The sequence below is a fragment of the Aulonocara stuartgranti genome (assembly GCF_965226115.1).
Source record: "Aulonocara stuartgranti genome assembly, chromosome: 4".
Classification (NCBI taxonomy): Eukaryota; Metazoa; Chordata; class Actinopteri; order Cichliformes; family Cichlidae; genus Aulonocara; species Aulonocara stuartgranti.
This window is the reverse complement of record NC_138942.1, coordinates 4,711,616-4,727,803: the sequence shown is the minus strand read 5'-3', so window position 1 is coordinate 4,727,803 and position 16,188 is coordinate 4,711,616. Positions and strand designations below refer to the sequence as shown.

The 16,188-nt window shown below is 45.3% G+C and overlaps 2 protein-coding genes across 5 annotated transcripts in view; one reads left to right on the top strand and one right to left on the bottom strand.

The window, feature by feature from the left end:
* Positions 1-1,123: 1,123 nt before the first annotated feature.
* LOC309704879 (somatostatin receptor 3) overlaps positions 1,124-16,188 on the bottom strand; it is a 49,688-nt gene continuing 34,623 nt past the window's right edge. For 3 of the 4 annotated variants that reach the window (XM_082530355.1, XM_082530354.1, XM_082530356.1), the window contains exon 2: positions 1,124-2,650. In XM_082530355.1, the coding sequence (XP_082386481.1) occupies positions 1,162-2,613 (1,452 nt within the window). In that variant the 5' untranslated portion in view covers positions 2,614-2,650 and the 3' untranslated portion in view covers positions 1,124-1,161. The remainder of the gene's footprint in view (positions 2,651-16,188) is intronic. The other variant, XM_082530353.1, reaches the window with a different exon arrangement.
* LOC309705327 (uncharacterized protein) lies at positions 10,734-16,179 on the top strand. Its single transcript, XM_082531072.1, has 2 exons — positions 10,734-11,585; positions 15,918-16,179. Exons 1-2 carry the CDS (start codon positions 11,309-11,311, stop codon positions 15,995-15,997), a joined length of 357 nt encoding a protein of 118 aa, XP_082387198.1. The 5' UTR covers positions 10,734-11,308; the 3' UTR covers positions 15,998-16,179.

The following is a 16,188-nucleotide window of genomic DNA, read 5'->3' as shown; positions in this document are numbered from 1 at the left end:
CCAAGTAAAAACTGAAATGACAAAGTGTACAAAACACAAAATGTGTGCCACTGCCAAAACATTTGGTCATGAGTTTAAAATTTCTGTATGTGCGGGGCCAGCCAATCAAAAATTGTCTTGAACAGAGAAACTTGTTTTAGATGGAGGATAAACTGAGGGAAGTGGAAGCTAAATAAGGATTCATCTCAACTGCTAATTGTGTAAAGTTACTCTAGTAGAAGCAAAGAATGAAAATATGAGGCAAGGAAATGAACATAATGGGTCCCTGGAATTTGAAAAAGTGCAGCAGGCTTGGAAAATAATAACATACTAATAATGTAAGTAAGAGAAAACAGTTTTCCACAAATTATATAGTATATAGATAGTTTATATCATAGATCCATAGTTCTCATAACCTTAACTATGCCTTGCACAGAGCCCGGTATAAAGTGTATAAGGATTAATTTAACAGTGCACCATGCATCCAAGGGGTTAAATAAGTATTTAAAGATAAGATATGACACTATTAATGAGATGCTGAGTATGTTTAGGAGCTGGCAGCTGGTGGTTATGTTAAATTAAACAATCATATTCAAAAAATATGTAATACATTGACTTTTTCCTGGATTCACTGAGTGTGAAAATGAGTGCTTTTGTCCTAACCCAATCAGAAACATTATTTTTTTTGCATGTTGTTCATCCACCCCGACCACCTCTTTACCTGTTTGACTCTCTATAGAAAACACAAAGTGTGATCCCGGCAGCAAAATGAAACTAACAGACAAACTAGGATTTCTAGGAGCTGGAGCTGCAGGCATTTGGTTTTATAATAGTTGCAGTAACAACACCCATGTCATCAACCTAGATGGCGACTGAAGCTTAAATACAGCCAAACCTGAGCAAATGATTTTCACATTATGGAATATAACAGCTTAAAAGAGCAGAAAAAATGGTGATCAAACCAATTAAAGGCACATATTTGTACATACAGGCATGCATATAAACAAAATTTACATTATAAACATGCTTTTTAATGTGTACACTGATGAAAAAATGTTAAGACCCACCCAAGTGTTCATTAATGGGTTGTTATGGGGTTTTTTTTTTTTGGCTTAGAAGCAGGCCACCCTGTATTGTACTCACTCCACATCGGTCCCATAAACTTAAAGTTCATATTTTACACTAGAGGTAACTTATCTCCAATGATGCGCTTGGTTCCAAGTTTTCCTCTGGTAGCGTTTTAGTGCTCCCACCCTTGGTTCCGTTGAGAAGCAGTGGGACAGTCAGGGTGGCCCCGTTGGCGTCTTTCCCTTTCGCATCCCCCATGTTATCCCGCCTATCTGGGGAGGCTAGCTCTGTGACTCCAGGCGTTGCGCCTTTCTCTAAGAATAACGGCTGCGAGCTCTGCAGCTGGTAGCTGCTGTTTCCATTCTGGGCAATTCTGTATATCTCAGTCATTTCTGAAACCACCTCTTCATCATCATCCTCTTCATCCCTGATTGCTCGTCTCAGGCTCTCTCTGGGCATGAGCGCCCTCCTGCCCTCGTCCTGCTGCTGGTGCTCCAGGGGCTCGTGGTTCTCCACCTTCCTCGTGGAGCGGCAGAGGGCTTTCCGGAAACCCCGCTTGAAGTTGTCTGACAGGAAGCCGTAGACGATAGGGTTGGCGCAGCTGTTAGCATAACCGAGCACTACGACAAAGTAGTAAAGGCCCTGGTACTCTGGTGGCAGGGCCACCAATAAGTTGATGATGTTGAGGGCATAGAAAGGTAACCAGCAGAAAACAAACACAGCAACAACAATCACAACCATGCGTGTCACTTTCCGCTCTGACTTTCTCCGCTTGGTCGAGGTGGCGTGGACTTTCTTCCCCGAGCTGCGGATCTTGAAGACGATGAGCAGGTAGCAGAGGCAGATGATGAGAAGAGGGCAGAAGAATCCAACAGTGGAGGTGTAAATGATGAAAGCAGCCCTCCAGATGTTAGCCGGCTGGGGCCAGGCGATGTTACAGGTGCCTCCTGCTTTCTGGATGTTAGCAAAGATGACCACTGGCAGAACAACAAGGAATGACAGCGCCCACACGGTGCCATTCACCACTTTGGCCACCTGAGGCCGCCGCCACTTAGAAGACCGAATGGGGTGGACCACGGCGAGGTAGCGATCGATGCTCATTACGGTCAGGCAGAAGATGCTGGTGAACTGGTTGATGGAGTCGACAGTCATGACCAGTCGGCACATGAAGGAGCCGAAGGGCCATGACTGGAGCGTGTTCTGCACCGCCAGGAAAGGCAGGCCGAGCATGAAGAGTTCGTCGGCGATGGCCAGGTTGAGAATATAGATGTTTGTCACGGACTCTATCTTTGAGTAGTGCAGAACAATGTGAATCACTAAAGTGTTGCCGCCCAGGCCGATGATGCAAACAATTATGTAAATGAGTGGGATGAGGACCCCTGCTACGCTGGGACCCGAGAAGGCATCAGGGGCGGTGGAGTTGGTGGAGTTGAACAGCGTGTCGTTCAGATCGCTGTCGTTGAACATGAGCGGAAACAGTGGGAGACCCGGCGAGGGGCTCGCAAAGCTGCCGTTCTCCCACGTCTCAGCCGTCATCTCCAGGCCGGAATACGACGCGTCGCCCATGTTGCTTTGTGATCTCAGCTCCCACCCATCTGTTCTGCTGAAGCAAAGAAAAATAAAATAAAGTCACTGAACTTCATAGCTGACATTTTTCAAGTTTCTTTCAGAAAGCAATGAAAAGAAATGGAAAAACTGTTTTTCAAGGACATGACAAAGGGTAACAGTACTTTTACTTTAATATTAAAGCTCTTCACACTCAGACTAAGAAGTCATCAATAATAAGAAATATTAACCTGAATATATATTTACCATGATGTACTATGATGGCTGAAGTGGTTAAAGTCTATACAATTTGTAACTTTGTATAAATTTACTGGGTCATTTTAAGAAATTTCATCAACAATTTTTTAAAACACAAAACAGTATGCTTGTTAATAGATAAGTGTAACACTAAAGAATTTACTATTTGATTGAAAATGATGCTCACAAGGTATCCCAAGCTATTTATTATTTGTGTGTACTGAATATCATTTTTAATATTTTATATATATATAATATTATTTTTTCTAACTATAAGCTTGGTCTGATTTTTTAAAATACTGCTATAGTTGTACTTTCAGCAACTTCCTTATTTTATGAAGCCGAGGTACTGAGGTTGGACTTAGAGGCATAAACCTTCAGATGCCCATCTCATCCTGGTTTAAAACTGGGGATTCTTTGCATGTAAAACACACATTAACCACATGAAGACAGTATTTGTTTTTCTTGGTATAACTCCTATATTTCTGTTCTGTCACCAAATAGTCTGTTGCCATTCAGGCCACTAAACATTTTTTGCTATTTGCAGGTTTAATAACCTAAAGCCGGCCTTTCACTTAATGACTTTTCGATTTCACAGATGCAATAAAATCCATCCAGTCTTCCAATAAACTCATTGGGGTTTCCATTGTTGTAAAAACAATGGAAACAATTGATTGCTTGATGCTCATGGGACCCGACTCCAGCAGAGCTGTTTAAACCCATCTTTTTCTTGTCTTAATGTTATAGCGTTATGTCTCAACTTGTAAATGGTGAATTTCTTTAATGTGAATGTGGTATGTGTTGACATGTCCACAGTCTGTGGTGGCTTCTCTTCTTCATTTAGGTTTTTTGCTTTTCTTTTGTGTACACAAAGGCAGCTGTGGCCCAAAGCTCCTGTTCAACACGTTTAACCCCTCGGCCATAAAAGGTGGGTGGGCGGGGTTGGTAGTGTGGACACCCAAGTTTGCGAATAACTCGGGAACGAGGTGTTGTAGGATTTTGAAATTCATACCATAGGTGCAGCTACTAAACATCTTGGACGACTTTGAATCTCAGTGACCTTGAACTCAAGGTCAAGATAAGAAGTCAAGCTTTCAGAAAATCACCTTGGGTTTTCAAACTTAAATGTGCACCTACTAGGAGGCTGACTAGGAGGAGACAAAAGGTCTCCCAATTTAGTTGTCCAATACATGTAAATAGTAGTTATGTTGTAATTTTGCTAATGAGAAATAAAACATATTTAGGAAACATCTATCTGGAATTATAAAACTTGTGGTAAGATGAAGTGTCTGTATTCTGAGCACAGATTATTAGATATAGTATTACAATGCATTTGTAAATTAAGAGTTAGGGTATTTTATAAAATCAAGCTTTGCAAGTCACTTTTTCACTCCCAAAAAGTGTTGTTAGCCATAATAAGCTAGGCTGTTACATGAAGAGTTAGCAGAGATGTTTCTCAGAGGGTGAGCTGCAAAAAAGAAAGGCTGTAGATAAAATAACGAAAATGGGATAGAAATGGATATGAGATAATGACTCACACAGCAAATAGATAAAGATGCTTGTTTGCAGCATGATTTCACCATGCCATCTATATTTGGTTCTTTTGATAAAGCAGGTAAATTAAACACAGGATATTCTCACACGTGGAAAAAGCAGATAATTGAGATTTCATTAGCAACCCAGCAGCACTCTAGTTAATGTGAACTGGGAACACGCATGGAGGAGAGTCGACTGGAAGACGTAGGGGGGTGAGACTTTGTCATGCTGACCAAACACTGAAGGGAAATAACAGCTGCTACGCTCACCCACACAATCTCTTTCATTTTTAAATGAAGCATGTGAGAAAGAATGAGTATCTGGCATGCTAGAGAAGGTCGTGTTGCTCTGCTTATTGGTCACTGCTGTCCAAACTGAAATGACATATTGTCAAAAATGTTGTACAAGTTGTAGACTGAGAAGACTTTATCTATTAACAGTTGAAGCATTCTGTTGTTTTCAGTGACCTGAAACTAGGATAGCTGTACTGAGGTCCAAGAGCAAGAAAAGGTCTGTTGTCCTAAAGAGTTTAACACTACAATTTCAATAGTAAACATAAACATCGCCCCCTGGTGGCAAATAAATACAGCAATTTAAGGTACATCCGCACTGGTGTCACTTTTCAGCTACATCCATTTTTTATATACAGTTTATGGTACATTGTGATGGACCGAGTTGAAAAAGCAGGAGTCACAGGAATTATTAGAAAACTAGGGTTTCCATTTATTTAACCCCCCAAAAATTATATTTACAAAAGTAATAAATGTTCAGCTCATAAAAGAGGTCAAAGAAACAAAACTCAACAAACCAAATGACTGCCCAAACAAACATAACTGACCTAAACATGAAATGACACACAAGGGTACATACAATGCCTGATCAGACCACTATGAACATGAGGGGTAACTAAACAAAACACAATTGTAAACAACAAAAATGCAGTAGATTCTGGTTCGTTAATAAACTAAACACCAAAGAAGGAAATCAAAACTACTAAACCCTAAACTCAAATACTGAATTAAGTACAAATACTTTGTTTTTAATTAAAGAAAATACACATTCTCCCCTTCAGTAGGAAGTGGTGGTGTGGTCCAATTATCCCTCTTTGTATTTAATGATTTCAAACTCTGTCCACCACCTTTTGTCTGGCAACTCCCAGGGATCATGGCAGGTAAAAAGTAAAAGAAACAAAGGTTAGTCAAAAATAAAAGTAATGAACTGGTATGAATTCCTAAGTAAACTAAATGTACGTGCTTACAAATAGAACAAATGTATCCAAACCAATTAATAAAGTTATTGGAAACTAAAGTGTGTTATTGTGTTCAAATGAAGAAATGAAAATACACAAGTTACCGACTTTAGAGTGTGGCTATGGGTTTGGCCATCACATACATGGTATGGTGAATAATAACGGCTTTAACTTGAAAACAAATGACAGCCTTAATGTTACGCCTGAACTTCAGATCACAGGATTTTTAAACATTAAGGCTTTCTAAAAACCTGCAGAAACCCTGATCAGAGAAATTAGAGCTCGCTCACAGCAAAAACTAACACATCTGTATTTAGTAATAACTTTTGTTTTAAGCTGTAACAAACCAACAAACAGAAGGCTTAAGAATCTTTTTCGTCTTCTAAAATAACTGATAAGTGGGAATAACAAATACAGAAGAGCCTGTGAAAAACAACCTTACTGAGCTTCAAAAGTTTCGAGGGTCTCTACACTCATGCTCTGTTCTGCAGTACTTAACATCAACTGCACAATGCCAGTTCTCGATTGAACTGCATTTAGTGGCCAATCATAACGGGAATCTCCATATGCCTCCATTCTAGCTCAAGATACCAAAAAGGAAAGCAGCTCGTCATCTCATTCGTTAATTTGAATGAAGGGAAGAATTTCTAAGATCGTTTTTACCAGCTCCAGCCTTTGCCTGTCATTGACAGACACAGAACTTTATTGTTTTTTTACTATTAGAATTATAACTACAAAAATAAAAGCAATTTAAGTTTAATAAGTTTCGATGAATGCCATTTTTTTCTGAAATAACCACACAGAAACTATTTTTGTGTGTTGAATGACTTTTTTAGCCCACTTCCACTTAGGGTTAGTTGCCTTGAAACAGCACTAAACATGCCGGAAAGTGTGTCTACTGGAGTGTGCAGACTGGAATTTGGTCATGTTGTATCTATTTTACACAGTCTGTGTGTAAAATAGACACATCATTATTCTGGATGATTTCCTGGCCTGGCTTGCTGTTTCCTGAATTAGATAACTTTTGTCCAAAACATGAGCTATTTTTAAACCATTGAAACATCCATCCATTCTCTTCCACTTCTCCTTGTAAGGCTCAATGTTGGGGGCGGGGGCTGGAACCCAGCTGTCTTAGGGCGAGAGGCAGGGTACACCCTGGACAGGGCACCAGTCTGTTACAGGGCTAATGACAATCGTGGCTCAAGAGTTGGCAGTTCGTCTTGTAATCGGAAGGTGTGTGAATGTGAGAGTGAATGAATAGTGGAATTGTAAAGCGCTTTGAGGGTCTCAAAAAGCGCTATATAAATACAATCCATTCATTATAATACATGGAGAAAGACAACCATTCACACCTATGTGAATTTAGAGTTACCAATTAACCTAACCCCACTAAGTGCATGTCTTCGGAATGTGGGAGGAACCCACGCACACACGGAGAGAACACGCAAACTCCACAGAATCGAACTCAGGACTTTCTTGCTGTGAGGCAACAGTGCTAACCATCGTGCAACTGAGCTGGCCCACCATTTAAACAAATATATCTGTAACATTTTTTAACACAATGTTGTAGACTAATGGAGATGACGTAGCTCACCTACAAAGACCTTAAGTTAACTCTTTAATAAGTACACAGCAGTACAGCCTATTCAGTGTATTCAGTGTCAGAATGTGTCAGAATAAAAGGATGAATTTTACAGAAAGCCTTCTCGAAATCGCTTTGTTCTTCTTCTTCTTTTTTTAACTTACAGAACATCTAATGTGTGAACAGCAGAGCCCTGAGCGTATCCAAGAGTTCATCTAACAAACTGACTGAAAGCTTATTGTTGTGCCAAGGCGGCAGCTGCAGACTCAATAAAAAAGGATTTCAGTCTCTTTAGTTTAATTTAAGACACGTGAGGAAAAATGCAAAGTGCAAAACACGAAAACAAAAGCAGCCAATCTACTGTTTACCTCTTTGCGAGGCCGAGTAGTTTCTTGGTTTTGTCACATTAATCATTTTTCAATATCTCCAGTTCCTCGTGATTACGCACATTTCACATTACATTCCCCAAATTTTGGCACCATGGAAACAGGGGGGAGACAAAGCCCAGAGATCAGGGTCGTAAATCAAACTGAACCAAATAAAAGAAGAATGAGTTTTTTTGTCTTCTCGAGGTGAAGTGTTTGAAAGAGAGGAAGAAAGAGTACACACCATTTTTCTTTTGCAAGGAACAAGGACAAATTACAAATACCAGCAAATTGGGTCTGGTATGTTGTACTGCTGATAAAAGCCTGCGCACATGGTGGTTTTGTACTGCCCTGAACTCATATCGCTCTTCAATTAAATAACAGAGAAACTGTAAAAAACAAACAACAAACAAATACAATTATGTCCTCTGGTTATGTTTAAATGTGTCCCTGTTGTCTCGTTAGCTGTCAACATGTTTACCAAATCAGCTGCAGTCATTAGATTATCATTATCCAATGAGAAAGATACACAGTTTTAATATTGCTAAACTGGTTTGGATTTGCATGTATGTCCATAACGTGTTGATAGCAAATGTCTTTCTAGAAAGAGTAAGACTTCATAATAACAGTCCCTCAGCAAGAAAACATAATGGTGTATTTTTAGGTATAAGGAAAAAAATATCCAATCACTCAGTGTTGGGTGAAAAAACATGTAATCACCTGTAATTTGCATTTCTAAAACAAAGACATGCACAAACCTAAATATGAAACAACAGTCTGAGTGTTTGCAGACCTTAATGAGCTGTTGCACCTGGCTGATTGAAAGGAAGCATCGCAGCAAGAGATCTTTCAGTTGAAACAATGGGAGGAATTATACAACTCTATCACACACAAGTGTGGGAAAAGACGCTGGTTTCTCAGTCAGCTGTGTCTAATGAAAATTTGGAGCTAGTACAAGCAAAAAAAGGATATTTATGACCGGAAACATTCAGGCAGACGGACACTGTGAAAATCTCAAAGCAGTATGTCTTCAATAGAAATGTAAAAAATACGAATAAAATGTATAAGACAATGCATGTGAAAAAATGATTAAAAAGCTCCCTGAATAAGACGAGATTCACACGCAGAAACCTACGGAGCCCCTCTGATGACATGGTCCAAAAAATAAATAAATTTTGCCCACAAAGTACTACTTTGTGGGCACGAAATGGGTATAACGTGCCCACAAAATACTTTTTTGTGCCCACGAAATACTATTTTGAAGGCTCGAAATAGGTAAAAGGTGCGCATGAAATGCTAATTTGTGGGCACAAATTGGGTATAACGTGGCAACGAATTACGCATTTGTGGCAACTCAATTCAATTCAATTTCAATTTCAATTAAATTTTATTTATACAGTGCCAAATCGCAACAAAAGTCGCCTCAAGGTGAAATAGATAACGTGTGCACATCATATTGATACAATTCCTGGACAGCTGCTAAGAGACATAAGCATAAGAGTAGGCTAAACCTATACACCGTGTACAGAGACAGTATGATTAAGTTTTATTTTAGGCTGGGAATGAGCTACAAATGCCTTTTGAAAAGCCTGGCAATGCAAGGAACCATTATTACGGAGAGACATTTAAACAGGATATTGAGAGCCCAGTTGCTTTACAGACGTAAGTACGACCTGGACGCTGGGATAGATTTTATTGTCAACCAACTGGAAGGGCCTGGGAAGGATCACGGTTATCGCTCAAGTGTTTCGTGCCCACAAATTAGCATTTTGTGCGCACGTTATAGCTATTTCGTGTCCTCAAAATAGTATTTCGTGGGCACAAAAAAGTATTTCGTGCCCACGAAGTAGTATTTTGTGGCCACAATTTATTTATATTTTGGACCATGCCATCAGAGGGGCTCTGCAGAAACCAGCTTTAACACCTTACATTCTGCGAATCTGAGCTGTCCACTGCTATTTGAGAAAGACTTCATCAAGTGCCATGCCTCAAACATTTCAGGCCATTATAGAAACCAGAGACGTTTTTCTCAGCTTGATCCAGCTGTTATGACTTTATCACTTTCTCACATCATTATGTTGGGTTTTTTTTGTTTATGGGCATTTCCATAAATTTTAAATGGTAAATTCAGTCTTTGGCTCATAAATACAGAAGATCCATATAAATTCAATGCAGAAATTCCTTCATTTTAAAATGTTACATTATACTGTATATATTTTTTATACCTTTTTAAATTTCTTCATTTTTAAATGATTAGACTGGCAAATAGCAATATTAGGCTATTATGAGACAACAGCTAACTATAAGTGTATTACAAATACATAATTTACTTTACATATACATTAGGTGACTTTATAGTTAGACATTTTTCGTTCTTAGGCTTAGGATGTTCAACCATCCCACCCTTTCTAAATGAGAATGAATACTGTGTAGTGCCTCAATAAATATGATATCAGGCTCGGATGGCACTGGTGTAGATGTGAACCTGGGGACTGTAGTTAGAGTTTCATTGTTTTATTCATTCACTGAAGGAGAGGAGGACTCGACCGCGGGACAAAAGAAGGCAGAGTAAAAAACAAAAACAACAAAATCTAAATCATTAATGAAAAGGCTGAGGTCGCACGCAGGAGGTCAGTGAGCGAAGCAGGCGACTTCAACAAGGAGCTGGCAAAGGGCAAAAGAAACCCTGGAAAAGGTCGTACACAAAGTAAACTAGAAGAACACGAAGCAAAGAGCAAACCTGAGCAAACACACAGAAAGCTTCACTATAGGAAGCAACATGAAGATAGCAACTGACAACAACAACATGGAATAGTGAAGTATGTTTAATAACTGGACAGGGGTGAGATAACCTGAAGACCTAAAAACATAAAATCACAGAATACTTGTTTACCTTCAGCTGCTGTTCGTTTTTTAATATGACGAGTTACAAATCTCACTGCTAAGATATGAATCATGGGACAAATGCTAAAGGACATTGTGCATATTTCTGAGTCACCAGAAGCTTTGACTAAAGAACAGATTTCACAACCATCATTTGAATAGACAGTAATTATATATATATATATATAGCGTTTAATCAGTTTATAATTAACAGGGACAATTGGCCTGCTTTTTAAATTACACCAGCTAAACACTGACGACTGTCATGGTCCCTGTGCCTCACCAGCTGATTCTGTATTAGGCAACATGTTTTCTCTCTTTCTCTCTCTCTCTCTCTCTTGCTCTCTCTCCTGCCGGGGCGATGCTCATTACGGGCTCCCGCCCCTGGCCCACGCACCTGCTGCCGATCGGGATAATCACAAGGCCGATTTAAGACAGCAGCACTGTGTCACTCGTCGCTGGATCGTTGAGTTATCAGCGTCAGTCGCTCAGTAGATTGCAAATAAGGATCTGTGAGTTCGTTCCGTCTGTTCGCCTCTAACTATTATCTCTGTGTACAGATCTATCCCGGACCTTTCCCTGCCTGCCTGTCATCCCGTGGACGAGTGTGTGGTTGGTGTTTCCCCAGTGTAGGGAGTGAAGAGAGAGAGCCTTTGGAGGACGTCAGATCCCCGTCTTTTCCCTCACATACCCCGGAACCCTGGACCCCCCTCCCCTCCCTCCAGCACTTTGTAAATAGCATCACCTGGTGTCGTTGTGTGAAATAAATCTGTAAATCCTGTAAGGAGTCCCGGTCTGCGCCTGAGTCCGTTAACTGAAACCTGACAGAACGATCCAGCCATCATGGACTCAGCAGGTCGGGACCCAGCCGCTCAGGACCCTGTCGCTCAGGCACTCATCGCTCAGGGAGCTGCTCTGGCTCGACACGAGCAAATGCTCGAGCGGCTCCACCACGAAATGGCGGCGCTTACGCAGGCGGTCGCTCGCTTAACACCTCTGGAGAGTGATCCCCGGCCGGCGGCTCCCGCCCCCCAGGAGCCTGCGCCTGCCGCTGCGAGCACACCTCCGGCACCTCTGCCACCCTCGGACGGACCCCTGCCCACGCCGGAACCTTTTACGGGTGAGTCGGACAAGTGTGCTGGTTTTCTGGCTCAATGTACTCTTGTGTTCCGTGAGCAGCGGCGCTTCCATAACAACGACGGTGCCAAAATAACCTTTTTTGTCCAGTTGCTGCGGGACCGGGCTTTAAAGTGGGCTCAGGTCGTGCTTAGCTCGGATCCTGGGATTGCCTATGCTGATTTCCTGTCTAAATTCCAGACTGTGTTCAATAAGGGCTCAGGCGCTGAAGTCGCCGCGCTTCGTCTGCTGAACTACAAACAAGGGAAGCGGAGCATGTCTGACTATTCTATTGATTTTTGGATTTTGGCTGAAGAGACAGGCTGGGGCCCGGAGGCCTTACGGAGTGCACTGCTCAATAATGTTCGTGAGGAGGTGAAAGATGAACTCATTATGCGAGATCTCCCCGACTCTCTTACCGAGTTAATGGCTTTATGTATTAAGGTGGATGACCGGCTGCGAGCTCGTCGTCTGCCACGGCACTACAATTCCCAGGAGGCCACGGGGCAGTGGAGGGCTGGCTCCACCTCGGAGCCCAGCTCTTCCCGGCAGGCAGAGAGCGCAGACGGAGGAGAGCAACCCATGCAGATTGGAGGCTCGCATCTCTCCGCCGCGGAACGCCAGCGCCGTATCTCTGCCGGTGAGTGCCTCTATTGCGGCCACAAGGGACATGTGGTCGCCTCTTGCCCATCTCGAGCAAAAGGTCGCGCCCACCAGTGACGGTAGGAGTGCTGGTGGGCGGTCTCAGCCAAGACAAATCTCCTCCACGGTTAATGCTGTCTGCCCAGCTCACGGTCAACACCAAAGGTCATGTTCTCTCCGTTTTGATAGATTCAGGGGCGGAACAGAATTTTATCGACTCTGAGCTAGCAGACCGCCTTCAGCTAGGGCAGGAACCTCTTCCCCACACTTTGCGTGTCACTGCTTTGTCCGGCCAGCGCCTACCTGACATTACTCACGTCACTGAGCCCGTTATTCTCACTCTGTCTGGCAACCATACTGAGGAAATATGTTTTTTTGTGTTTAAGGCCACTCGGACGCCGCTCGTTCTCGGGCACCCCTGGCTTCGTCAACACAACCCGTGCATTAATTGGCTTACGGGACGCATTACGGGGTGGGGAGAGGAATGCCATATGACCTGCCTTAAATCCGCCTCACCGCCTCACACACCAGCCTCCCTCGCCAAGTCGACCGCGCCCTCCGATTTGTCCGGAGTACCCCCTGTTTATCATGATCTCGCCGAAGTGTTTCGCAAGGACCGGGCCCAGTCGTTGCCTCCTCACCGACCGTACGATTGCGCTATCGACTTACTCCCTGGCGCGCCATTGCCTACTAGCCGTCTCTACAGCATCTCTCTACCGGAGCGAGAGGTTATGGAGTCGTACATCTCAGAGTCCCTCGCCGCCGGCTTGATCCGCGCATCCTCATCGCCCGTAGCAGCAGGGTTTTTCTTCGTCGAGAAGAAAGACAAGTCTCTCCGCCCGTGCATCGACTACCGTGGATTAAATAGCATAACCATCAAAAACAAATATCCACTCCCACTTCTGACCTCTGCTTTTGAGCTGCTCCAGGGGGCGACAGTTTTCAGCAAATTGGACTTGAGGAGCGCATATCACTTAGTTCGGATCCGAGAGGGCGACGAGTGGAAGACCGCCTTCAATACTCACCTTGGACACTTTGAATACTTGGTTATGCCATTCGGCCTCTCTAATGCCCCTGCAGTTTTTCAAGCACTCGTTAATGATGTCTTGAGGGATTTCATTGACAGGTTCGTCTTCGTCTACCTCGACGACATCCTGATCTTCTCCAAATCACTGTCAGAGCATGAGACCCACGTCAGACAGGTCCTGCAACGCCTGCTGGAAAATCGGTTGTTCGTAAAAGGTGAGAAATGTGTCTTCCACGTGTCCACAGTTGCCTTCTTAGGCTACGTCATCGAGCAGGGAGACCTACGTCCTGACCCAGCTAAGGTGGAAGCCGTGGTGGAGTGGCCTGAACCCCCCAACCGACGGCAGCTGCAGCGGTTCCTCGGCTTCGCCAACTTCTATAGGAGGTTCATCCGGGACTATAGCAAGGTAGCTCTGCCTTTAACGCAATTGACCTCTCCCAAGGTTCCTTTTCAGTGGAACGATGCTGCCCAATCAGCCTTCCTGGAGCTGAAAGAGCGATTCGCCTCAGCACCCATTCTGGTCCAGCCCGACCTGACCCTGCAGTTTGTGGTGGAGGTGGACGCATCCGACACGGGAGTAGGAGCGGTCCTCTCACAACAGAGGGATGGTAAGCTCCACCCGTGTGCCTTTTTCTCCCGTCGTCTCACCCCCGCAGAACGCAACTACGACATTGGCGATCGGGAACTTCTTGCCATCAAGCTCGCCTTGGAGGAATGGAGGCACTGGCTGGAGGGCACTGCCCAACCGTTCATCGTTTGGACGGACCATAGGAATCTGGCATATCTGCAAACCGCAAAGAGGCTTAACGCCAGACAAGCAAGGTGGGCTCTGTTTTTTACGCGGTTCCACTTTTCAATCACTTACAGGCCAGGATCCCGCAACGTCAAGCCGGACGCCCTGTCTCGACAGTTCTCCACCTCCGAAGACCCGGCGGACCCTGCTCCCATCCTCCCGGCCACCTGTGTGGTGGGGGCTGTCTCCTGGGAGATCGAGTCGGCCATTCGCGAGGCTCAGAGAGCCGAACCGGATCCAGGAGGCGGTCCTGCGGGGCGCCTGTTCGTTCCCCAACCTGTCAGGTCTCAGGTGTTACAGTGGGCACACACAGCCCGTTTCTCCTGTCACCCAGGAATACACCGCACAATTGCTTTCCTGCAGCGCTACTTTTGGTGGCCCACCCTGAGCCGGGACGCCAAGGAATACGTCTCCGCGTGTGCAACCTGCGCTCGAAACAAGACCCCAAACCAGCCACCCTCGGGTCCGCTTCATCCCTTACCCACGCCTACCAGACCATGGTCCCATATTTCTCTGGATTTTGTGACCGGCCTCCCGCCATCTGCAGGTAATACGGCCATACTCACGATCGTTGGCGGCTCACTTTGTTGCTCTGCCCAAGCTGCCTACAGCATTGGAGACTGCTCGCCTGCTCACCACCCATGTCTTTCGCCTGCACGGCATTCCAGATGACATCGTGTCTGACCGGGGTCCTCAATTCACGTCCCGTGTGTGGAGGGAGTTCTGCACCTCATTGGGATCTAAGGTCAGTCTCTCCTCTGGTTATCATCCGCAGAGCAATGGCCAGTCCGAACGGGCGAACCAGGAGTTGGAGGCGGCCCTGCGCTGCGTCGTCTCTTCCAACCAGGCCGTCTGGAGCGAGGAACTGCCCTGGATCGAGTACGCCCACAACAGCATGACCTCCTCCGCCACGGGCCGGTCCCCTTTCGAGGCTTCTCTGGGGTTCCAGCCACCTCTTTTTCCCTCCATCGAAGGCGAACACTCTGTGCCGTCCGTCCGGGCGCATCTGCGTAGGTGTCGTCGGGTGTGGAAGGCCACCCGGGCTGCGTTGTTACGCACCAAGGACCGCAACAAACGCTTCGCTGACCGCCGCCGGTCCTCCGCTCCCACCTATACTGTTGGGCAGAAGGTATGGCTTTCCACACGCTTCGTTCCCATCCGGGCGGAATCCAGGAAGCTCTCTCCTGCCTATATCGGCCCGTTCGAGATCTCGGCTTTGGTTAACCCTGTGTCCGTTAAGCTCAAGCTGCCTCGCAACATGAAGATACACGATGTTTTCCATGTGTCTCAGGTTAAACCTCTCCGGTCCAGTCCTCTGTGCCCGCCTTCCAGGCCCCCTCCTCCCCCCCGGCTCGTGGACGGTCTGCCGGCTTACTCGATCACCCGTATCATGGATTCTCGGCGGCGGGGGCGTGGCTTCCAGTACCTGGTGGATTGGGAGGGCTATGGCTTGGAGGAGCGGTCCTGGGTCCCTCGGGCGGCCGTCCTGGACCGGCGCATGCTGCGGGCGTTCCATCGTCTGCATCCGGATAAGCCTGGTGGGTCGCCGGGGGGCTCCCGTTGAGGGGGGGGTACTGTCATGGTCCCTGTGCCTCACCAGCTGATTCTGTATTAGGCAACATGTTTTCTCTCTTTCTCTCTCTCTCTCTCTCTTGCTCTCTCTCCTGCCGGGGCGATGCTCATTACGGGCTCCCGCCCCTGGCCCACGCACCTGCTGCCGATCGGGATAATCACAAGGCCGATTTAAGACAGCAGCACTGTGTCACTCGTCGCTGGATCGTTGAGTTATCAGCGTCAGTCGCTCAGTAGATTGCAAATAAGGATCTGTGAGTTCGTTCCGTCTGTTCGCCTCTAACTATTATCTCTGTGTACAGATCTATCCCGGACCTTTCCCTGCCTGCCTGTCATCCCGTGGACGAGTGTGTGGTTGGTGTTTCCCCAGTGTAGGGAGTGAAGAGAGAGAGCCTTTGGAGGACGTCAGATCCCCGTCTTTTCCCTCACATACCCCGGAACCCTGGACCCCCCTCCCCTCCCTCCAGCACTTTGTAAATAGCATCACCTGGTGTCGTTGTGTGAAATAAATCTGTAAATCCTGTAAGGAGTCCCGGTCTGCGCCTGAGTCCGTTAACTGAAACCTGACAACGA